The sequence below is a fragment of the Pituophis catenifer genome, unplaced genomic scaffold (assembly GCF_029215685.1).
Source record: "Pituophis catenifer annectens isolate HBS135680 unplaced genomic scaffold, rPitCat1.0.hap2 SCAF_1, whole genome shotgun sequence".
NCBI classification, from domain to species: domain Eukaryota; kingdom Metazoa; phylum Chordata; class Lepidosauria; order Squamata; family Colubridae; genus Pituophis; species Pituophis catenifer.
This window is the reverse complement of record NW_027256881.1, coordinates 104,594,641-104,619,801: the sequence shown is the minus strand read 5'-3', so window position 1 is coordinate 104,619,801 and position 25,161 is coordinate 104,594,641. Positions and strand designations below refer to the sequence as shown.

Genomic DNA, 25,161 nt, shown 5'->3' with positions numbered 1-25,161 from the left:
TGTACAGCTGAGTATCATCAGCGAACTGATGGAACTTCACCCCAAAACCACGGATTATCTTACCCAGCGGCTTCACATAAATGTTGAACAGGAGGGGCGAAAGGACCGACCCTTGCGGCACCCCACAAACAAGGCGCCTTGAGGTCGACCTCTGCCCCCCTGCCAACACAGACTGCTTACAGTCAGAGAGGAAGGAGGAGAACCACCGCAACATGGTGCCCCTACTCCTAACCCCTCCAACCGGCGCAGCATGATACCATGGCCCACGGTATCAAAAGCCGCTGAGAGGTCTAATAGGACCAGGACAGAGGAATAGCCCCTGTCCCGAGCCCTCCAAAGATCATCAACCAATGCGACCAATGCCATTTCTGTGCTGTACCCAGGCTTGAAGCCCGACTGGTACGGATCTAGTATCAAATACGTTACATATAACTGCATTGTCAGAAAAGTTTCATACTCCCTGAAGTTGTATAATGTCTATCAAAAACAAAATACCATGAATAAAAATATAGCTTTCCAGTATAATTGTATTGATCATTGAATCTAGGGCTTCAAGGCCATCATTTAATTTCAAAATTTTGGACTGAAACCAAGAACCTTTCATATTGCTTTTGGCAAGGAGTTCAGTTTTCTTCACGTTTTGGTGAAAAATCTATAAATGTTCTATGGTGAAGTTCAGTCTCAGTCTGAAAAAGATTTCTGTTATGTGTTATCTTTTCTTATTCTTTTTCCAGTGTAATTATCTGTATTCTGGAAAGAAAGTGACATAGTGATTGGACAAAGTGGGTGGTTGTTTGCATGTATATGCAGTTGTGATTAGATCTGCTTGCTTAATTTAGTTAAATTATTGACAGTAGTGTCTTGCGCATATTAGAAAATTATGCATTGTTACTGTTGTTGCTGTTGTTATTGCGGCTTTTCCACCTGAGCTTGAAAAGGCCCCTGTCTACAATTCTAGAGCATTGTTGCTAATCCGCTTTGACACTATGGACCTAGATAATCAGGTCTAAGTCAGTGTAAGACAATTTCCTGGGTTCCTCTGGTTGCTGTTGGGGAATATTTTTCTTCTTTTATTTCAGTCAGCCAAATAGCACATGATTAAAGTGCTCTTTGGAATTAGCTCATTTTGAAGGCTTGTCTTTTTCATCTTAATTCATCAGGCAGAGCATCTTGAAAGAGGTATTTCACACTCCGCTCCTTTAAATTAAAGGCTTTGCCACCCAAAAGGGGTTTCAGACAATAATTTATGATCCACAGCTTCATACTGTATTCTGCTCAGAATATGACTTCATGAATTATTGATATTTACCCAGTCCATTAATGAGTGCATTATAATGCTGCTGTTCTACCTTGGTATGCAGAAATCCTTGCCTTGAGTAGACTTTGAATCTACCATATTTAATTGCTAGGCAATGGCCAGTAATAAACTCTTTAGCTTATTCAGTCTGCATTACCTCCTGGGAGTGATTTTGATCTTTATGTTCTTATGGCATTGAATTGTACAAAGCCAGCATTGCCTTTCCAAAAAATTCATTTCATTCTTTACCAGAGCAAAGAATTATGTATTTTATTTTCTTGTTGTGCATTTTCAAGCTCAACATCCAATGGGATGTAGTTTCTCTTAGGCTGGGTGATATAGAGCAGGGTGGGATTTTTTTATTTTTTATTTTTTGCTTATTCTGTTCCATTCTTTATTCTTCTTCAATGAGACAGGATGCTCTAAAAACAGTAATTTGGAAATTCTAAGAAAGTTTTCCAAAATATGTAACCTACACACACACACATACAATGCCTATTAATTGAATATCCAGTCTAAATTATGCATCCATGGAAATTTTTTGACATGAGGATGCAGCAGCATAGATGACGGTAACAAAGGTAAGTAGCAAAGTTCAATTCTCAAGAAAAAATTTTGATGCTCTCAGCTGAAGGAGTTGATGGAAAGTTCTGCTCATTATCTGCTCAGTGTTGGGGTTGAAAGACTGAGCTGTGAAATTGAAAGTCTCCAGTACAGCTACTAACTGTAGACATATTGTGCTTGCTACTACCCTGTACCCTACGCTACTTTATCTGAAAGTTAGAAATAATAGTACAGATTTGCCTTTGAAGATCGTTATACAGTCTGCTGAGCCTGGTGGCTCAGCATCGTGATTAACACTAGCTGTCTGCAATTACTGTAAGTTCGAATCTCACCAGGCTCAAGGTTGACTCAGCCTTCCATCCTTTCTAAGGTAGGTTAAATGAGGACCCAGTTTGTGGGGGCAATAAGCTGACTTTGTATAAATATACAAAAGTATGAAGGCTATTGCTTAAAGCATTGTAAGCCGCCCTGAGTCTCTGGAGAAGGGCGGCATATAAATCAAATTAAAATAAATAAAATAAAATACTATTCCCCTTTTAAACAATGTAAAGCCTATGAAGTACCTCAAATGCCAAAATGCAAAAAGGCCAACATTCTTCTTGGATTTTGATAAATCTCGGGAAGAGCAGAAATTCACATTCCTTAATCCAAATTCTACTTTAAAGGGGGAAAAGGGCAGAAGATTTTAACCAACCAAAATATTTGAGTATCTCTAATATGCAACTTTTTGGGGATCTCTTTGAGGCTTTTCAGATAGCAATAGCCCTTAGACTTATATATTGCTTCACAGTGCTTTACAGCCCGCTCTTTTTCAGAGTCAGCATATTGCCCCCCAACAACCTGGACCCTCATATCATATCATGAAATAAATCATCTTTGTGGACTAGCTCCAGGAATTAAGAGTTGGTAACTCTTCTATGTGGTGGTTCCACTCTTCCTTGTTGGGAAGCAAGTAACGGAATAGCATTAGGAGACTATGGATTGGCTTCCAAGCAGTCTTATTGTAGACAATTCTGAAACTAACATGTTGTCAGGATTAAGTATGTATACAAAGTTGATAAATACAGTCACTACAGTATTATTGGCAGATGTCACCAATAGATTGATGATATCAGGCTGTATTAGATTGCATTCAAGAGAGACAGCGTGCAGTTAAAAAAGATTTTTCAGTAAAGTAAATGGGGAAGAAGAAACTAACTCTCTACAGGGCAAAAGCATAATGAGTAGGTGATCCCCAGATCTGCTGATTAGGGAATTGCCTGTTCTAGGTGAGTTGCATATCCACTAAAGGCTTACAATTATGATGCTCCTGGATTCATCGTTATCACAGGAATCCCAGGTGATAATTTTGGCTAACAAATTATCAATTCAAGTTTATATTTCAAATTATCAACAATTATCTATTCAACTTTATATTTCAGATATGTTGCTTATATAATAAGGATAGCTTGGCCATACTAATCCAACCTCAAATTGATAATGAAGTCCCTGTGTGTTTGCCATTGAAATTAGCTAGAACAGTGATGGCTAACCTTTTTGCCACCATGTGCCAGGAGAGGAGGGGGTGGGGGAGGGTCGCGCGTGCACGTGCCCACGCGCATGTGTGCGCAACCCATTTCCCCCCCCCACTCCTGGCACATGATGGCCTGGTAGGCCCGTTTTTCTTTCTTATCTGGTTCCAGATCTTCTCTGTGTATCTGAGAATGGTGAAAACAGCCTTTCCCACTCCCTTAGAGGCCCTACGGAGGCTGAAAAAGCCCATTTCCCAACTCCCGGTGGGACAGGAAGTGACATTTTTTGCTGTCCCCAGCCTCCAGAACCTCTCTAGGAGTCTGTAGGAGCCTCTCTAGGAGTCTCTGGAGGCTGGGGACAGGAAAAAACATCACTTCCTGTCCCACCGGGAGTGGGGAAATGGGCCCTTTGAGCCTCCATAGGGCCTCCAAGGAAGTGGGAAAGATTATTTTCGCCGTTCCCAGATACACAGAGAGGATCTGGAGCCAGGTAAGAAAAAAAAACGGGCCTTCCCCACCCCCCCAGGCCCTCCAGAGGCAGGAAACAGCCTGTTTCCCTACTTCTGGTGGGCCCAGAAGGCCCGAAAATCAGCTGGCCGGCGCGCGCATGCACCCCAGAGCTGAGCTGGCGTGCCCACTAATATGGCTCCGTGTGCCACCTGTGGCACGCGTGCCATAGGTTCACCATCACGGAGCTAGAAGCTACATAGTAACTTTGGTTACTTGTGTGTCTTATGGTAAACATACATCATACCAATGTGGTTGGATCTCCATGTATTGCTCTAGCATATAAATCCATGAAGAACTTGAACCATATTTTCCTAACACAATGGATTTAGCCTTTTCATCCTTCCACATATTTCTACTCATTGGAAGACATTCTGCTTTAATTGCTTTCTGATACCCATTCTGGAATGGGCCTCCTCTGCAATGGTACCTACCTTATTGAATAGCCTCCCCTATGTGAGACTTCAGATTGGGAATAACTATACATTTCTATTTTTCTAGAAACTCAGACTGGGTTAGGAGCTAGTTAATAGAAGAAACGTCTACAGACTTGATGCTGCTAAATTAACTTGTATTGTAGGCAAACAATAAGTCACATATGTATTCAGAACTTCAGTCTGATAGATCCAAGCCCTTCTCCCCAGACACTAGAGTTTAAACCTGTTCCTCCTACCTATCAAGCCAATGTATCCTCCATCATTCATTTCCCAGTTTTAAAAATGGAATGCACTGGCTTTACACAATAGTACTGTCAGATTTGAAAAGTATTAGTTCCTATATAACTAACATATGCCTTTAAACCCTTTTGTGTTATTACAAATTCATTCTATATTTTTTATTTTGGCCTTCCACAGCTATCCATTGTCCTGATATGTGTGTATACATATACATATGTATATGTATATATATAATAATTCCATCTTCCATTAAACTGTGTGTCATCTGTGTACAAATATTTTTGTGCAGTAATAAGCAAAGTTTACAACAATATTCCTTGCATTAATATTAATTTTCTAATTTTACAATACTAATATTGAACATAATAAATATATTCACTTCTCCCTTTTAACATATCTTCTAATAGGAATATAATAGTAATAATAATATTAAACATAATAATCCTAATAGTCATAATAATAATTATAATTGTGTTTTCTCTCTTGACATATTTTCTATATTTCATTAATCTTCTTCTTTTATTTCACTATTTCTAACTTCTGTTTTTATTTTCTAACCATTGATAAAATAATTCCCATGTCGTGTAGTATTTAGTTTGTTCTTTCTCCTTAATTTCAAGTGTTAATCTATTCATTTCTGCATATTCTAATATTTTCCTAATCACATTCTCATCTGTAGGGATCTCTTCACTTCCCTGATATATTTTTGATGAATTATTAAAGCCACCAGAAAAGATTGCAAATGGTAATGACATGATCGTAGGCACTTGGCAACCAGTCATAAATACGAACAGGTTACCAAGCTTCTAAAATGCACTTGTGTGACTAGGGAGAGAGCAATGCAACATTTTACACTAATTGATCAATTGTATTGGAAAGTTATCTCTAGTGTGAGACAAGCTAAGGGAAGTCAATCCAAAATACTCATATGTTGAGCATTCCAAACAGCATAAGGCTGAATGGAGTAATAAGTTTGTCCTTATTTTAGGTCTTCAGAGTCCATGAGGCAGAAGCGCTATTATTTGTATTTTCTTGTATGGAAATGGCTTGGGTTTGAAGTGTTCTTCATTCCTACTTAGTAGGGTTGTATTGCATTGTGTTGTGTTGTGCTGTATTGTATTGTATGGACAGTAACCAGTATACTGATTTTTGTCTTAAGACCAAACTACACAGTTGATGCCTTTCTGAAAAATAAACCAAACTTAATAGCTGCTTCCGTTATAGAAGAACAGTATTAGAAAAAAAAAAAAAAACCTTCCTCAGAGAAAGAAAACATGGTTCTTAATTTAAGAACTGCTCTTACCTCTTGTAGGGTTTGTAGTAGAAAACACTTTCATTTTCTGATGTGTAAGAGTACATGTCTATAATCTGGTATCATTTGCAGTTTTCTTTAATATATGTGAAGTGGCCAGGTGTATATGTTAGAAACGGTTGAAAAGCAAATATGTCAAATCCTGCAAACTGCCTCTTCCCCAAAGTATATCTTTCTTTCATCAAAGCTGTTTGGCATTTTTGTCACGTGTGTGTGTGTGTGTGTGTGTGTGTGTGTGTGTGTGTGTGTGTGTGTGTAAATGCCAAAATATATAAATGTGATTTTCTGGATCAACCAGACTGTTCATTTTTATTGAAATGTATTTTAAACCGAAAGCCATTACTCTAATCTCATGTATAAATACAATCCAGGCATTAAATATTCATTAAATCTTAATTATAATAGCATAAAATTCCCCAGTGCTTTTTTTCTGAAAATGTGAGTTATCCTAGATTTAATTAAGGAGGTTGGGGAGTCAGAAAAGAATCTTGGGTGGCGAGGGAGCCCAAGAGCACAGTTATAATATTTCTTATTGTATCTATAAAAATCAGGCAAAGGAAAAGGGCAGTTGGGGATGTAAAAGCCTTTATAAATGACACATGATAGAAAAGTGCAAAAAATCCACAGCACTTACATTCCTAAGGCTTCTATTTCAGTTCCTGAGAGATTGTTGCAAATGTTTCTAAAACTAATTTGAAAGCAATAGAAAGAAAATGTAATTGCAGTAATGCCATTGCTTAAGCAACTGGGAACATTGTCACAATGTGAACATGCGCACCCAAAACACCTGGGTGCATAATTTTGTGGCATTTGGGGAGAAGAAAGCAACTGAACATCTGTATCATTTTACTCTAGCACATAGGCTGCAAGCCAGTCAACCATTAAAGGCATCATATAAAGGCATAAATGAATAGGCTGGATCCCATCCACTATTATCTGTTCTTCTAAATGGGAAATGGGCATGAATAGAATTAGGGCAAGATTGTACACTAAACTAGAAAACTGGAACTGCATTTGTAACAATTCAATGAAATTAGGAAAAAATGCTTCAAAGTCTACAAAGCACTATTTTTATGAGACAATGCCTTTGATTAACACCTTGAATTAAAAGGCTACTTGCAATCAAATCTGTTTCTTCAAGATGCCAACCAGCCTTCTATGCAGGATACTCCATTCCATTCCATTCTGTTCTCCATCTCTTTCTTTTACAGCAGCCTGTCAACACTCTGAGGCCACTGAGTATTCTTATTCCTCATTAAGTAGTTATGGTACAGTGGTTGGCTTTAATATTATTATGGATTGTAGGAATTCCTACAATCTTAATGATACCTCCCACTTGGAGAAAAGTGGTGCCACTCTGGTTATCTAAGATTCTGGAGTCAAAAGTAACATTAATTTTAGTATACACACAGCCATTTTTTTCTTGTCAAGTACAAAACATATTCCTTCTTCAAAATTTTCTAAAAGAAATAATGTACAGTAGGTACAAGTTTGAGATCTAGTTTTTCCCACCAGACTCCCTTCTACTTTTCTCACAGGCAGTATTTAAACTCTTCTTTGGACTGGGGTGTGCAAACTTGGTAGATGAGAGGTACACATAATTGGGGTGAAAGTTATAATGGAGACATAATGACAAATATATAGATATTTTTGAGATATCCTATAGTTTTTCATATTTTGTTGTTGTCTGTGTTGGGGTGAGTTTCTCTGTACTTTTAATTTTCTAAGAAAGGTATGAGAAAGGTATGAGAAAGTTCATCCATGCCACATGGATATGTCACTGCCAAATTTTGGCGATTATATCACTGCCATTTCTTTTCTAAAGTGCATAGTAGCCAATTTTGACCCTGAGGAAGACATAGCAACCTGGATAAAGCAGTTCAGAATGAATTAAAAAATGACAAGTTATAATTCCTTTTGTACAATTCCTACCATTTTCTATGATTTTTGGAATCTGGAAACATAAAACAAGTTTGAATACACTCTCAAATTTTTCATGGAATAATATCAGATAATTTTTCAGAGCTATTAAGTAATACCTAATAACGTTTTACATATTTTCCTTTTGTATTTACATTACAGAAACATTTCTCTTCCTCTCAAATTTCTTTAACTATTTGCTTAAGATTTTAATAGATCAACAGATGTTTTAATATATTTTTGAAACTGAACATATTTGTGTAATGGAGAAGAGAAGATTTCTAACTTTATGTGTGAACTAAAGAAAAGGGTGACCAAGCCTCCATATGTACTGGGGGTTTTTTCTGACACACATGCATTTCATGAAATCTACTCAATCTCCCATCTCTTCACCCTGATATTGCATATTACTTCAGAAATTAATAAGTTCTAAAGCAAAAAATAGTTTTTCACATATGCTTCTCTGGGGAAAGAAATGTCATGTTTTAATAATGTATTTGTCCTCTTCAGCAACTTAAAATATATTGCAAACACATTTGAGCTACAAAAACATAAACACCTCTGCATCAATTTTCCGCCTCCTAATGTTAGCATGAAGACAAATGGAATGGTTGCTACAGTCAGATCTCAGATCCGATGCTCAAGAGTGTTATACATAAAACTCTGATAAATAGTGTTTACATGTAACATGATGGATCTAGGAAAAACAGAGCATTGCTTAACTGCCTTGTTTAAAAAATGTTGGAAGATTAAAATTAAGATATCTGTCTATATAGATTTTTAGACTCATGGTATCAAATATAGTCACAGACTAAGCAGTAGTCAGTTTGGTCTTATATATCTTTTTTTCTCTTTATATGACCAAAACAGTTAAGAGTTCCCAGTTCTTATCATTAACTTTTATTATTTTTATGCATGGTCAATTGAGGCTACCATAAATCAGACCAATATTTATAGCAGTTACAATTTTTAAAGCATTTTCCGGTGAAATCTGTAGTGATCATAAAGGTGGACAAGAGAAGCAAACAGAAGTCAAAAATTGCATTGTTGGCTTGTACTCCATTATAAGTGTAAAATTGCACCTTGTCATTAGAACTCATTCACACTTTAGACTGATCACTGCAATGTGCTCTGTATTGGGTTACCTCTATAGACTATCCACAAGCTGTGATGGATAGAGAAGACATGGTGACATTGTCTCCCATTCTTCCTGATTTTCCATAACAGCCTGAAATCCTGGCTCTGCCAGTTGGCTTGCGGCCCCAATGGGAGAATTTCACACTGGCAGTAGTTGAACTAATAGCAGTTCCCTCCCCCACCATATATTTTCCTCTCTCCCCATTGTTAGTTATATCTTATATATATTTGGACTTTCAATGTGATTTTATATATTTATGGTTCATCTTAATGTTGTAAGCTGCCCAGAATTGTCTTGTAGTGAGATGGGTGGCAAACAAATTTAATAAATAAATACACATACATATACAGTATGTATATACACACATATGTATGTATGTATGTATGTATGTATGTATGTATGTATGTATGTATACCAGTGGTGGGTTGCCCCTGGTTCAGACCAGTTCGCAAGAACCAGTAGTAAAACTGCTGGGAGGCTCCGCCCACTGACCCGGACGTCATCTGCGCATACGCAGAAGAGCGTGCACAGGCGCGATGCGAACCGGTAGTAAAGGTAAGTAGAACCCACCCCTGATGTATACACACACATACACACAAACATATACAAAACAGTGATTACAAATATGCTCATCCTTCCCTCTGTCATATTATTATCTAAAAAGAATTATAATACACCAACATGAATCAAAACAGTATGCATCTGTCATTGTTAATGGTAGTGAATCCGTTTAGAAACGAAGATAAGGAATGACACAAACTATCCTCTGAAATATGATGAGGACTCATTTGTGGACCCTAGAGTGCCAAAATGATGGGTAGAGTATTTTGGAGCCTTTTTAATTTTATTTGGGAAAGAGCAGTTCTGTCTCATTTAACATTTCAGGATTAAGTGAAACAATTTGAAATGCAAGTCTGATCTTGACAAATGTGAACTGTTATCCAGTGGCAGGCTTATGTAATTATACATTTCTTGGTAGAATCTGAATTTTAAGGGACCTATAGGTCATTCCATCCTGTATCCTACCCATTGCAAGAACTAACTAAATCTTTTTCAACAAATCTAACTCCAGTGTGAAGTCCTTTAGTTTGGCAGAATACATTACTGCTGTAGATAGACTGCTGCAACAATTAACATCTCCTTCTGTCAGAAAGTTCCTCCTAATATTCAAGTTGAATCTCTTTTCTATTCATTTCAACTGATTGGCCTTTAAACTACTCTTGAGTTTCAACAAAGAGTATGTTCTCTGTCTCTTGTGCATGACAGCCTTTTACTTGTAGACCTTTATCATCTACTGGTATAAAGATATAGATATCATATATGCCTATATACTCCTGTGCACCTTGCTTCATTTCTTGCCATCTTTGTTAATTGCAAATCAATTTAATGTTAACATTCATTATTTTAATATTTTAATGTTTTATCTTATTGCATTTACTTGGTTATAAAATTCCTACAGTCTCCTCTTGGTGAGATGGGTGGCATATAAATTTAATAAATAATAAATGAATAAAAGGAAGACACTATTCTTTCAGAAGTTATATATGCTTAGTTCCTTTAAACATTCTTCATAGTTTTTTAGCTTCCAGACCCTTTATCATCATGGTTACTTCTTTGTGATCCAATAGCACCTTCTCCATATCCCTTTTAAAGTGTTGTATTTAGAATCTTGTTGCATTCTGACTTGAATGCAGTGCTTTTACTAATGCAGCCCAATATTTCATTGCTCTTCTAAGCTGCTGCCTGCTTATATTCAGCTAGTGGTTTATTAGAATCTTTAAATCATGTGTAGTGCTGTCAAGCAGATCTTTTCAATCCTGTATCTATTCGCATGGTTTTTCTTGCTTAAATGCAGGACCTAAAACCTATCACTATTGAGTCTCATCTTTGACCCAGTGTTAAAGCTTCTAGTTAGAATTGTGATGTTGTCCTGTATGACATTAATCTTGCAAATTTGATCAATATTCTTTCCACTCCTTCCCCTGGATGATTTAGAAAGGTGCTGAAAAAGGTGAAGTCTATCAGGTTCTACTAGATGTTTTAATGCTTTACCTGAAACATGGTAGATACTGAAAGAAAAACAACATTAGAGTAGGATCAAGAGCATCTTTTAGGAAAGGAGATCTCCATTAATAACCAGCTCCCTCTTATTTCTCCTGCAGTTCAGGAAATATAGCTGAGTAGGATCTGGATATCAGGAAGATGATATTTCTTTCTGGCAGTAAATCAAGAGTGGGCAACCCTTGACCCACACATCCTATATGGCAGTGTTGGTGAAACTTTTCGGCACCAAGTGCCAAAATGGGACCGTGCACGCATGGGGGAGCACTCTCAGAAGAGCAGTTTCCTGGGGCACACATGCGCACCGGAACCTGGAAGAGCAATGTGCAACGGCTGGCGTGCCTGGAGAGATGGCTCTGCGTGCCACTTCCAGCACATGTATCATAGGTTCGCCATCACTGCTATATAGTATAATCATTATTTTGGTAGTGGGGAGAGAGGGGGAATTTAGACTGCATTCTATTGACATATGCACTACTATGCTATGCAGCAACAAACGTGTCTGATACCAGTGCAAAATAATTTCCTGTGTAATGCTAGACATATTTACTCGAAGGTAAATCCCTGTGTCCGGTAGTGGCTAAAAGCTATAAGCAGAAGTGACTTGCTTTACTCCCTGCATAGTAAACTTTTACACCAGTGTTTTTCAACTTTGGCAATTTTAAACAGTGTAGACTTCAATTCCCAGAATTGCCCAGTCAGCCACACTGGATCAATAGTATCTTCTTCCACTATTAACCAAATACAGCAAGAATTTTTTCTTCAATATGATTCTAAAAAGGAAAAATCTTCTCTATGGATGCTGGTGGCCAGGAAGCAGTGGCAATGAGGTGAAAGACAGACATGATTTGCATTCTCCAAAGTAGCCTGTGTCCTCCAATTTCAGGGAGAGATAGTTTTCTGTTTCTACTGACGAAGAACATTAAAGTATGTAGCCATTTCCTACATATGGAAATAGAGAGAAGCACTATCTCATCTTTCTAAATATTTCCTGCTGGATGAAAGAGCTACTGGAGGCAAAGTACATTTCAGTATATCCTATGATGGACTCAAACATAGAAAAGGGAAAACCACCTCTAAAGGACTTTATTTATATTAAAAATCACATGTCCTGCATTCCCTCTTGAAAAGCGGGACCATGAAGAATGAACCTCCAATGAGCTTTAGCATAAAATGCTCCTTTTTTTCCCAAAACAGTCAAAGTTTCCTATCAAATGAGACTTCTTGTGCCAGTAGACACACTTTAGTAACGTTCTGCCAGTGACCATGCTTTTAACAACCTTCTTTGTAATTTATGCTCTCCCTCTTCTATCCTGCAGGGTCTCCCTACAGAGACAAGATAACTATAGCCATTCTTCACTTGCAAGAGGAAGGCAAGCTGCACATGATGAAGGAGAAATGGTGGCGAGGAAATGGTTGTCCAGAAGAGGAAAGCAAAGATGCCAGTGCCCTTGGAGTACAAAACATTGGTGGCATCTTCATTGTTTTGGCAGCAGGATTGGTACTTTCCGTCTTTGTGGCAGTGGGGGAGTTTTTGTACAAATCCAAAAAAAATGCTCAGTTGGAGAAGGTAAATATTGCCCTTTTCACATTTAATTCTGCAATTATGGTCTAGTCAGAATCTCTTGGGCAACCAACCGAAAAGCCATTCTGATGTCTTTCATAGTTTTGCTCACATCATTAAAGTTCTTAGGGAATGAGCACTGAAGTTTTCATCTTTACAACTTTTAATGTGTCGTCAATATTTTTAATTGTAGCCAGCTTTCAGGACAAGTGACTATTTCTCCTCTTATTCAAGCTTGAAAAAAGACACCTTTTTACTCCTGGAAGTTCACTGCAGTTAATTTTATGGATGAAGAAGAAAGTGAAATCTGTTAATTGGAAACAAAATTAACTTTCTACAGATAGAGCTGAGTATTAACTGAAACAACTTTCTATCAGTCCAAAGTCAGAAGTCTAAAAAGCATCTTTTTCTATGTCCTTACTGGAAGGTGTTTACTCTTCAACATATGATGATAGCATCTGGAAAAGCATTAAGTCAATATATTAAGGATTTACTATTGATTATGATTTTATCATCTGTAACTTGGACAGATTCCAATTTTAAAATGTAAATTTTTGAATTTATTTGATACTGGATCAACAACTGGATGACTGATTATTTTTTCAAAGAGACAAAAGCATCCATAGAAGTTTTGTTTCAGTACTTATCTGTATATATGTAATACGTAAAATGAGCAAACATGTCTTTTATTTATATGGATTGCTATGAATATACATTTAAAAGCAGGGAGAAAATATGTTTTGCACAGCTGAGGAGCTTGTGACCTCCTTAAATGCATATTTTGGCACTACTATTATTAAAATGTATAGTAAATCCATACAACACACACAAAGTATATATTTCTTTTGCAGATGCTATGCTTAATAGTTCTCATAATTTTTAACAGTTTGGGGACTTCTGAATTTGCACTTGTAGATTAATCCTATTTGTACCACATTTATTTAGTATGCAGTTATACCTGGTTCACTGGTGTAAGTGTGTATAGTTCACTATCTAGCTTTTTTCATTAGTAACACATATATTATTTTTTCAAAGTTCTGTTAGAAGAAATATTTATATTAAGTTTTTTTAAAAAAAAACAAAACAATGGATGAGGTCACAAGTTCCTTATCAGTTCTTTGAATATGTATGTGTTTCACTAAATTATGGTATGGGTGAAAATTTAGTTTTTCGCTAATTATGGGGGATGAATTCATTCTGTCAAGATAGTTTTGCAGTTTTTAGTAATTAAAATGAACTTTTCTTTTAGAAAATGGACTTCAGTCATGAATGTATACATCATAATGGCTTTATCCTTTTTTAAAAACAATATGTCAGAAATGAGTGATTGTTTTGTATTCTTGGTCTGTAATTTTTTTATAAAAACTATTTTTATTTATATATAAAGTTCAAACATTTTATTGTGAGTTTTGTAATACAGTTGAAGTTGCATTTAAATTGCTTAGATGCAACTTTAGTTGATATATGAGAATATGATGTGAACAGCATGACTTATCTTCCTAAGCATTGAATGAATATGCATATATATAAAATATGATTTTTACAATGATTTAATATTACAACTCAGTTCATATATTAAGCAATCTTGAATTGTTCAAATACTTCTGTAATATTGCACTGATCTATATTTTCTTTCATTTCTGGTACACAATGATGTATGTGTTTTCTACATGGAGATATGATAGTGGGAGATTATGGCTGTGCATATGATAGATTCTACCTTAAAACTGAGCCTTGGTTATAATAATTTGAATGAAAAGGAATAGAGAACAGGGACTTACTTGCCAAATCCAGTTCAAGGACTTACTAAATGCTGTTCTACTCTTTCACTGCTGATGATCCCATGTTCCACATACATATTTAAAGGAAAGTTCTACACAGCTTTAAGTGACCATACATAGAACCTCTTTGAGTTAGAAACCCAGATGATGATGATGATATAAGATTTACATTCCATCTCAGATAAGCTAGAAGTATTCATAATTATTGGGAGGCTGGCATTCTAAACATTTTCAGTTTAGTGCAGGTAGAAACCTACTTGAGTTCTTCATATTGAACATCACTGGAATGAAGATGATGGAAGCACTACCAGCTAGTGCAAGTACAAATTTCTGCCCCGATGGGTTTCGGCTGAATGCCTAACCTGGATTATGCCGTTCTGATTTATAAAAACCTACATGATGCATATTATTAAGACAACCACAGCACTTTGGATCAGTTCAGAAAATGTGCAACAGTGTGCATGTGAATGAAAACGTACTACTTCTTTATAACTCTTGTAAGTTGCTGTGTGTGTTTGTGTGTTAATGGAATTGGGAGCTGCTCTGGGCAGCTGTTTGAAAGATTTACAGTCATATGTTACGTTTGTATCACCATGTATCACGAAACACATTCTTGGAATCACATTTGAAGCACTGCATAGCCTTACCATATAACGACTTCATTCTAGAGACATGTTGTACTGTGTGCATTTTTATTTTCTTGTTTTATCATTAGAGATTTGTCTTTGTTTAATTTAAAGGCTATTTCTTAGCATATAACCTAAACAAGACAATGTATTGAGCTGATTCAGAGGCTCAGTGATGACTATTCTAAAAATGAATAGCCACTGCTTATTTTATTGACGAGGTTGCAAGGCCATGCCAGTCTGTAGCAATATAATCAATCAAAGATCTTGTGGCACTTTAAGGGCTATAAAGGATCGTTTGGCCCACAGTTTCATCAGATGTACAAATCAGACTATCTAATCAACTTCTTGCCGCTTTGAATTCTATGAGAAGACACTTTCAAAGTGCCTGTGGGGAAGCAGATCCGTGTGAATAAATTCTCAGTTTTTAAGTTCATGATTTCCTTACATTCTCATGAAAGTTAATAATCTTCCAGAAGTTAATAATCAGATTGATCATATCAACTCTTTTTCTTTTAATAATTGAATTGGCTATATTAAGTTGTTAGCTGCTGATCATTAAGTCATTAGCAGCTGATCATGTGAATGCAGCTGTTGCTATGAAGAAGGTATTTGTAACTTTACTCCTTGATAACATATATCAATTGGTTTGGGCCTGATATGGTCAGAAATATTTCTCATTTGATGACTTTGTCACTGCAGAAGGTTGTGGATGTAATTCACTTTTTGGTGCTAAATCACAATTCCCGATGTCAAATGGATTTATGCTGCTGTCTCTCACTTTTTCTTAGATCAGCAGAGGTCTGGAGGAATAGCAGAGTGCATTGCTTTTCTCTTCTCCCACAGGTGCTCCTGTTGTCATCATCACCATCACCTTAATTTAATAATACTGTGGAAGAATTTAGCTTAAAAATGATCATTGCATCTGTTTTCAGTCTGTTTATCAAGTGAAAAATGATGTCTCATTCTCTGAAGAGTATACCATGCCACTTTTTGATTTGGTCTCATCTATATTTCTCTGCAGCATTGGGTTTTTTTTTTTTTTTTTAATCCCCCTTTGCCAAATAGTCATCAAAATCTATTGGTCTTCTTCTATGTGTGAACACATAAGTAGATACAATAATATGTAAATGATCTTTATAGCACTGAACATTCAGTTTAAAAGTATATCAATGAAATCTTTAGGAGCAAGAAGAAAGGAAACTCAGATATGCACCAAATAAATAAATAAATAAATAAATGAAAATGAATTGGTGAAATATAAACTGATATATTGCTATTGTAATGCAATTTAACTACAAATATGTGTTCTAGATTTTCTTAATCTAGGAAAGATTTCAAAACCATACAAACAGTGCTTACCGTCACTATCTATGATTTGTGTTCTGAAAGACACATTCTTTGTAGACAGAATATATATATATATATATATGTATATATATTTATTAATGCTTTTTTAAAAAGAAAGGCATATGTACCTTGATCAGAGTAAATTTGTTAAACCATACTATCATTCTAATATTGATTGCCTGAAAAATTTCAGCAGTCTTATTTCTATGAAATCATCACAAAATAGCCAGATCTAAAGCAATCAAGTAATTTTGGAGATTTGCATTTATTGTTGTCATTATTGGTTTTTTTCCCCCTTTAATTGGTTCTTGAATTAGAAAAGACCAAAGGAATTTTGGGCCATCTTCCATGCTGTTTTTGTAACTAGGTTACAATTTGGCAAAATTGGCAGTTGGTGCACTTTGATTTCATTAAGACCCCTCCTTTTTTCCCCCATAAATCAAATATGGATGAACAAATAAAGCTATGTCTAACAAATAATATATATGTTTGAGAATGCTTTAGGATGAATATGCGACAATAACCATTTTTGTGTGTTTGTTGAAAGTTAAAATTTATATAGAAACACAAAATATATGCCTGGCCTGATTTTTTTAAAAAATGTTCACTCCTTGTGTGGTTAATAGTCATGTTCTCTGATATTCAGTATCTTAGTGAATACAAGTGAATGTGTGTGCGTGTATACATCTATATATACAGTACTTCTATACATATAGATATACATGCATACAAAAATACCAAATACAAAGATGCTTAATGGCTTTTGGGTTTTGTTTTGCTTTTTATATGTTTAAATACTTTTTGACTTCTGGAAACTGAACTAATCTCTGAAGTTTTCTTGGCAAGGCTTTTCAGAAGTGGTTTGCCCTTGCATCTTGCCTAGGGATGAGAGAATTACTAGCCCAAGGTCACCTCGCTAGCTTAGTGCCTAACGTGGGACTAGAACTCATGAACTCCTGGCTTCTAGCTACTTAACCACTATACCAAACTGACTCTCCTGTAAATTTATTAGCTTTATCTTAAATTATGTTCTCTTAGACAATTACATTGTCTAAGTTATAATTAGCATAATTTTTCTTACAGGAAGTTTGATTCTGATGCTTACTTCCTTATACAACCTTCAAATATGAATACTGACTGTTCCTTATTAACATAAAACATAGATATCAGCTAAGGCAATGCTGCTTTGAAGTTCTAATATAAGAAATGAGTAAAAAATACAGCCATGGAACTTATCAAACATCAAAGGAAAATGTCTAAGTTGGTCATTTTTATTTTTAACCTTTAGTTGAAATACTACACTGGATTCTCTTGGCTTGCATTGGAGCAAAGGAGTACACTTGAAAACTACTTCAAATTCAAGTCAATATTTTAAAATATTTGCATCCTTATTTTCATTTTTAAATATACCATTCCATTCTTGAGTTATTATTTATAATTCAAAGACACACCGTTATGTTATCTATTTGGAAAGCATATATATTAACCGCACATTTGTTTTCTGAGATAAGTACCAAGTAATTTTCATTTTTAATTGCTTCTATTAGCAAATGACTCAGTCATTTGTAACTTTATGCTGGCACTTAGCAGACATTCACAAAGCATTTTCAGAAACTAAAGTTGCATTAAACAATTACCCAACTGTTTACAGCTGATGTAGTTGATTTGCTGTGATGTAAGCTATTCTACTCATGTATATGAAACAAATGCTTTATTTATATCACAGATAGTGCTATATTCTTAAAGCAGTAGCCAAGATGACAAATGGCTCCTTGACAGACAAATTAACTCACAGAAATAACGTTAGGAAAATATTAGTGTAATATAAATTATTATAAAGTACTCTTAACTTCCACAAAGGAAAACCAGGCTAAAACTATGATATAATATTAATGTGAAATACAAAAGCAGAGCACTTCCACCTTGTATACTTTACCAGCCTTGAAAAAATAAAATTTTTAAAACTTTTTTTTCGCAGTAATGCATTTTCGTTTGGACAGTGTGAAAGAAAATAACATCTTCTACTTTAATGACAATTGTACAAGTTAGGCATTTTTGTGTGTGAGAGAAATTCAGAATCAGCCCAAGACTTTTTTCTAATGATCATTATGTCAGTTGATGATGTAGTCATGGTTTATTTCTCAACACCTTATCATTGCAAATGATCAGATCCTGAGTTTGATCCAGAGAAGATGTGTGGAGGCATACCTATGGCAACCAATCTGGGTCATGAAATCAAGATTACTATTATTATAAGGTTATTTTATCATTTATTTATTAAACAAATTTATATAGCCACCCAACTCATGCATAGGTAATGCCAGGCAGCTCACAATTTAAAAAAAAAAAAATATATCATGAAACCCTACCCTACCCCTGAAGGCAACAACAACACAATAACTTGATTGGCTCTGTTTCCACTTGTGGTCCCCAGGTTCTCTGACAAAACCACATCTTTAGGGCCTTTCAGGAAAGCAGCAAGTTGGGAACCAGCCATAAATCAGGGGGAATGGTGTTTCATTAAAAGGGGGCCATTACGGAGAAGACCCTTTTTCATGCTCCTACTGAATGACAACCCCTAACTGATGAGACCTAATGGGCTGGACAGATGTTATAGGGAAGAAGCACCAAGCCTTTTTCTATTTCTCTTTGTGGATTGCCATGTTTTTGCAGCCCAAAGTCTGATAGGTCTATATCTATATAGTACACTCTATTATGAGTTGCTACTTGCTGCTCTTCAGGATCTGTCATTACTATCAGGCTTACAATGTTTGATAGTGAACCATATAGATATTGATTGATTGATTGAGTGAGTGAGTGAATCTATTTTAGGCTTAAACTTTAGTCCCATTATCATACAGCCGGAACTAGTCTTGGGTAAAAAACAGACTGTACCATTTTAGTATGTATTCAATTTAAGGATACAAATTGGAGAGGGCAGTCAGCTCAGAAACTCAGTATCTATGATACATCTCTTTTTTTTTTCTTCCAGTACAGAAACAGTTTGTGCACAAAACACAAGCACTTTATTCTTTGGGAGCATTTGTGAATTTATTTTTTAAAAGTACATTCCTTAAAAAAAGTGTACAAAGCCATAACTTTTTACAGGTAGATACATATGCCCAAATCTTCTATATGAAAATAGCAAATCTAAATAACTCTTTGTACTTTTTCCTGAATTAATCCTTGACTTTTTTTAAAAAAAATCTTGGTTATAAAAGTATAATATTTCTTAAAATGACAATTGACCTGAGTTCTAATACTAGTATTGGGGGCCAGTGCAACATTTTAAAATATTTGATAAAGCAATCCAAGCCATTTGAGGATTCCTGCAACACTGTTTTAAGAAATATTTGCTTAAAAAAGATACTACACCAGTTTATGTAAATCTTTTCCCCTGTCGGAAAAACAGGCTTATTGCACTGTGAAAGTCAATCTGTTTATCATAGCATCACAGATGAAATTAATGTATAAGGCAGCTCCTTGTTAGGATACTGACTAGTACTTATAATTGTTTTCTGCCCTTTGTTCCTTGATACGGTGTTGTTTGTTATCAAGGATCAGAGAAGGATCTTCGTGGAAGACACAGAAGAATGAAAGTCGTATTATGTGTTATAGGTGGGCCCAGTAATCTTTGTCTTCCTCTTTCTATGTGCTAGATAAAACACTCTTGCTTCTTACATTGTTCTAAAAACCAGAATATAGAAATTCTGTGTTTAAAGAAACAATAAGACATATTTCACAAAACATTCCCTTAATAGACATGGAAAAAGGCCATCAAGAATCGATTCATAGTTTTTGTCCAAATTGGGCATTTCAATTTAGCAATTTACAATCACAATGTTCTTTCCTAATACATGAAGTAAACTAGTAAATTTTTACAAACAGTGTAGGAGTTCATGACTATGGTTAAAGATATAGTCTCTCTCTCTCTCTCTCTCTCCTTTCACATCCATTGCACAAATAGATCCATAGATTCAAAATCATGTTGAGTTAATTGAGCATCGAAGAAGTCTTGTGCATAAGTTATCTTTTCCAAGAACTTTTTTTTTACTAATTTCAGAATATTACAGATATTCAGATATAGTCTCCATATATTCCACAGTTTCATATGTTTCTTGAAATCACTCTCTAATAATTGCCTGAGTTGACATTGCAATGGAATCAGTTGCATGATACCAAACAATTAGCAGTTCAGATCTTAAAAGTATCCAGTAGTTTAAAATGTACAAAAATAACTCAGTTTCTCTTAAATTTCAATTGAGAATGGTTCAGTTCCACAGAATTTGGACCATTGAGTGACTTGAGATCTTTTTCATATATGTATGCTTTTAAATAGCAAGTCATCTATTTTATCGTGATTCCAGCATTACCAAAGTTAGCAGAAAGTTACCAGCTTCTAGTGCAAGTATCTTGCTGTGTTTTTAGAATGATCCTATAATAGTCCTTATGGAATGGGAGCAGCCTCTTGCAAGAAAATACAGTGTCTTATAGTCCAAAATCCTAAAAACATAGAAGAGTTCCTAGAATTACTGTCTTACTACACTCCTTCTGCCCACTTCCTTCCATAAAATTTTACTGCAGAACCTACAGCAAAATAGCATGAGTTTCATAACAATCACATCATCTTTTATTTGTCCAGTCTCTGTACAACTATTGACCTTCATGTATGGCCCTAAGAAGTATTAGTGTCTTCACTAGTTTGCTTTGACAAGTAGGAAAAGAAAAAAAAAATGGGCTGTGTATCTTCTACCTCTTGATACACCACAGCCCAAACTGTTTCATTATCTTCCCCCAGTGGCCTCATATACATGTTGAAAGGAAGGATGACAGAATGAAACCTTGTGGAATTCCGCATGAAAGAGAGCCCACGAGGCAGCTCAGCAATTGCCCAATATCATCCTCTGAGATCTCTCTGAGAGGGAAGAATGGAACCACACAAGTGCAATCCCATCAACCCCAACCTAGATCCACAGGTGAGTCAGCAAAACTCAAAGGTCTTTGCTTCAGTTGATCGTTAGTAATTACTCATCACTGACAAACCTTTGTTCATTAGTTAGTAGCAACCTAATGTTGGCAGTAGATAAGTCTTCATTTATCCCCAGAGCATTCTTGCCACAATTGTCCTCAACATAATATACTCTTGGTGAAAGAAAGGTGAAGGTTAGAAACCAGCAGACCTGAAAGTTCACATTAAGAGATATCTAGGTCTTATTTTACTATCTTCCAATTAAGAGTATATAATATTCTATTTTCTTCAGGAGAACATTATGGCTAGTTCTAACAGGAAGATCCTTCTATTACTGCACAAACCACTGACAGACTGGTAGAATAATTCAAGTTTATAAATAGGAAAGCCAGTAGAAACTACTCCGGAAAAAAAATCCTTTCAGTCTTCTTAGATAGAATCTCTGCAGTTTCTAAGACTTCCAGTCATCCACAGCCTTAAAATCTTGTACTACTTGAAGAAGACTCTTTTTTTATTTTTTTCCTGGCAAAGTCTGGATCTGGAGATTAATTAATCTTTTGGGTTATTTGATAAACAAGTGAAGGCAAAGTTTTCAATATCTTTACACAAGTGAATTGTGCCATTGACCCCCAAACTGAATGGTTAATTATAATAGTGTTAAAATAGAAAATGATGCCTCTTATCTAGTTTTAAAATTATAAGAATTAGGTGAATTATAAGATGTGAGTTATCTAGGTTTACTTATTTTGCTTCTCAGATTTACTATTTTAATAATTTTGAGATAAACCAATCCTTAAACATTGCCATAAACGATCTGGACTGTCAACTGCTAACATCCTCATTATTTGATATTCTTGGAGAAATGGTGATCAGAAGCTTATTAGGAAAAGAAGGCTAAGAGAAATCTGGCAACTCTCAAAGCAAACAAACATGAAAAGCACTTTGATGCAGAAGTCCTAATAGATGGTAGAACACTGACCCTCACATCAGGTATAAATGGCAAAGTTTTTTTAAAATAAGATTTCAAATACCATCTGTTGTGCAAAGCTGAAAGTAATAAATTTCTGAGTAAAGCTTGTAGATTCTTACTAAATTTTGACAGTCAATTTTATATGGACTTCCTTAAAGTAAAGAGATTAGTGTTAAGCAGGACAAAAAAAAATGGAATATGTTTGTTTAAAAAAACTAGAAGGGAAACAATGGCAGAGTCGTTCAAAAATTAAAACAAGAAAAAAGGGAAGTTGCAATATAGATATTCTTTCTCTTCTCCAAATTTATATATATGTATATTAAATAATAATGTTGTCTTCCTGTCAATATAAATGAACCAATAAAACAACTCTTTGAGTACATAAGTGATTTGATATATACATAAGAATAGGCCTGTATGTATTTAATTAATCTCAGTTACTGAGTCTCAAATTTGTTTGCTGTTACTGACTTGAAAAAAGTCACTGAGTGAACTACAGATTTATATTCATCAGATACAGATAGCAGATACAGATAGCATCTACTATTATATGTGTGGAGACACTTGATACTGCAGGTAACTGGAAACCCAAGTGGTGCTACCAAAGATGAGAGCCACCTAGCAAGATGTCTCCAGCAGGCCTAGTTCTTCCTGGAAAGGACCATGGAGTTGTTAGGAACGAGAGAAAGAGAATATTAAAGAAATTTGCAACATCTAATAAACACCAAACTATCCTCCTATTTTTTAACCTTTCATTAGTCAAATAATATTTTAGAATATTTTATCTTCTATTGTATAATACTTACTGCACTTCCGTATTGTAAAATGAACGCTGCAGAGAATTTATTCAACACATAGATATCTTTGCCTAGTTTGAGCAAGAAAACATTTAATAAAGAGAAAATATTAACGGTATTTACTTACTTACTTACTTACTTACTTACTTACTTACTTACTTATTAAATTTATATGCTGCCCATCTCACTCAGAGGCAACTCTAGTCAGCTTACAAATAAATAGAATAAACAGAGTTGGAAGGGACCAGAGTTGGAGATCTTCTAGTCCAATTCTCTGCAGGTATAGGCAGAAAACCTTATACCATTTCAGACAAATGGTTGTCCAATTTCTTCTTAAAAACTTCCAGTATTGGAGCATCCACAACTTCTGGAAGCAAGTCATTCCACTTTTGATCAATTGTTGTCACTGTCAGGCAATTTCTCCTTAGTTCTAGGTTGCTTCTCTCCTTGATTTGTTTCCATCTATTTCTTCCTTCCTATTCCTGCCTTCAGGTGCTTTGGAGAATAGGATGATCCCCCTCTTCCTTGTGGCAGCCCCTTAGATATTATCATGTCACCCCTAGTCCTTCTTGTCATTAAGCTAGAGTAAGTAAAAGTAAGTAAGAAGACAAAATAATAAAATAATAAATATTAACATTACAATTGACTTAAAAGTAACAAAGATGGCAAGGAAGGGAGCAAGTTACACATGGGGTGGATGTGGAGTCTTATTTCAGTCCTTTAACCACTTCTAGATTGAACAATATGTTCCAGAGGATAAGCCACAGCAGAAAATATACTCCTCCTGCCAGAATTCCTTGATTGACAAGGTCCACAACATGCACCTTCTGCTGGCACAGGGGAAGAGGTGGGCCAATGCCATTGGGGTGAGATAGTTTCTCAAGTAACCTGAACCCATGCCATAAAGGGCTTTAAATATAACAAGCAATACTTCAAATTGGACCTAGAAACAAAGTGACAATCAGTGTAGCTTACACAATGGTGCTATAACATGACTTATACTCGGGCCCCCAAGAAATGTCCGTGTGGCTGCATTCTATGCGAGCTGTAGCTTCCAAATACATTTCAGCTTTTGCATTTTTTTTAAATTCTGTTCCTCCTTTTGGGAGATTGGGTGGCTGAGTGGGTCGAATTTAACAAAGCAAAAAGGAGGTGCAAAATACATTCATGAATATTGTTCAAAACTTTCTGGATAGAGCTCCCTTTAGATAGAGATTTTTTGTTTCTTCTTTCTTAGGATCAAATTAAATAACTTCCTAATACTTGATCTTCTATATCACCATGTATGTAGATCCAAATATGGAAAAAGTACCAGAAATAAATAAAAAAAAACCAATACTGTGAGAAAAGTTTAAGCTTTTCCTTCTCAGTTGTTTTCCCAATCTAACATATCTCTTATTGTCCTGTTGAAGAAGGACCATCTATCCATCTATCTATCCATCCACATGTCTGTTTGTCAGTCTCTGTCATATAATCTAATCTAATTCAATATGAAAGGAAAATGGGAAGAGGAAACAGTGAAGAGCTTCTATATCTACAACACATTCTTAACTTGAGTCAAACCTGGCTACTTGGGACTAAAAAAACAAGTGGGAAAACTGGTCACAGAACATTGTAATTCTAGAAATCCTTTTGATCTGAAGAGTGGCAAAATCTTCATTGTATGCATGGGGTTTCCTCAATAGATCACACCATTCTTCAGGAATAGCTTGTCAAGATATATATTCACTGTATTCAAAAGGAAGTTTGAAGATAAATTTAAAAAAAGACTCTGATTTGACATCTGGGAAAGTTTGAGCAAAACTTTTAGCTGGGGAAAAAAGCCTATACAATCTGTACGTAACTCTCCAACTTATAATATATAATAAACTTGTCTTTACATACCTGTGCTACATATTGCTATTTCCTTGAATACAATAGTGATCAGAAATAAGTAATGGTTCCAATGTAGAATGCTCTCTCTCTCTCTCTCTCTCTCTCTCTCTCTCTCTCTCTCTCTCTCTCTCTCTCTCTCTCTCTCTCTCTCTCTCTCTCTCCCTCCCTCCCTCCCTCCCTCCCTCCCTCCCCCTCCCTCTCCCTCTCTCTCCCCACATGCACTTATAGGGAGAGGGAGAGAG

The 25,161-nt window shown here is 35.6% G+C and overlaps 1 protein-coding gene across 1 annotated transcript in view; it reads left to right on the top strand.

Annotated features, from left to right (window-relative positions):
* Window positions 1-25,161, top strand: part of GRIK2 (glutamate ionotropic receptor kainate type subunit 2) — a 515,907-nt gene that overhangs the window by 488,318 nt on the left and 2,428 nt on the right. Inside the window, exon 15 of the mRNA XM_070953760.1 lies at window positions 12,307-12,557. Within this exon, the coding sequence (XP_070809861.1) occupies window positions 12,307-12,557 (251 nt within the window). The remainder of the gene's footprint in view (window positions 1-12,306; window positions 12,558-25,161) is intronic.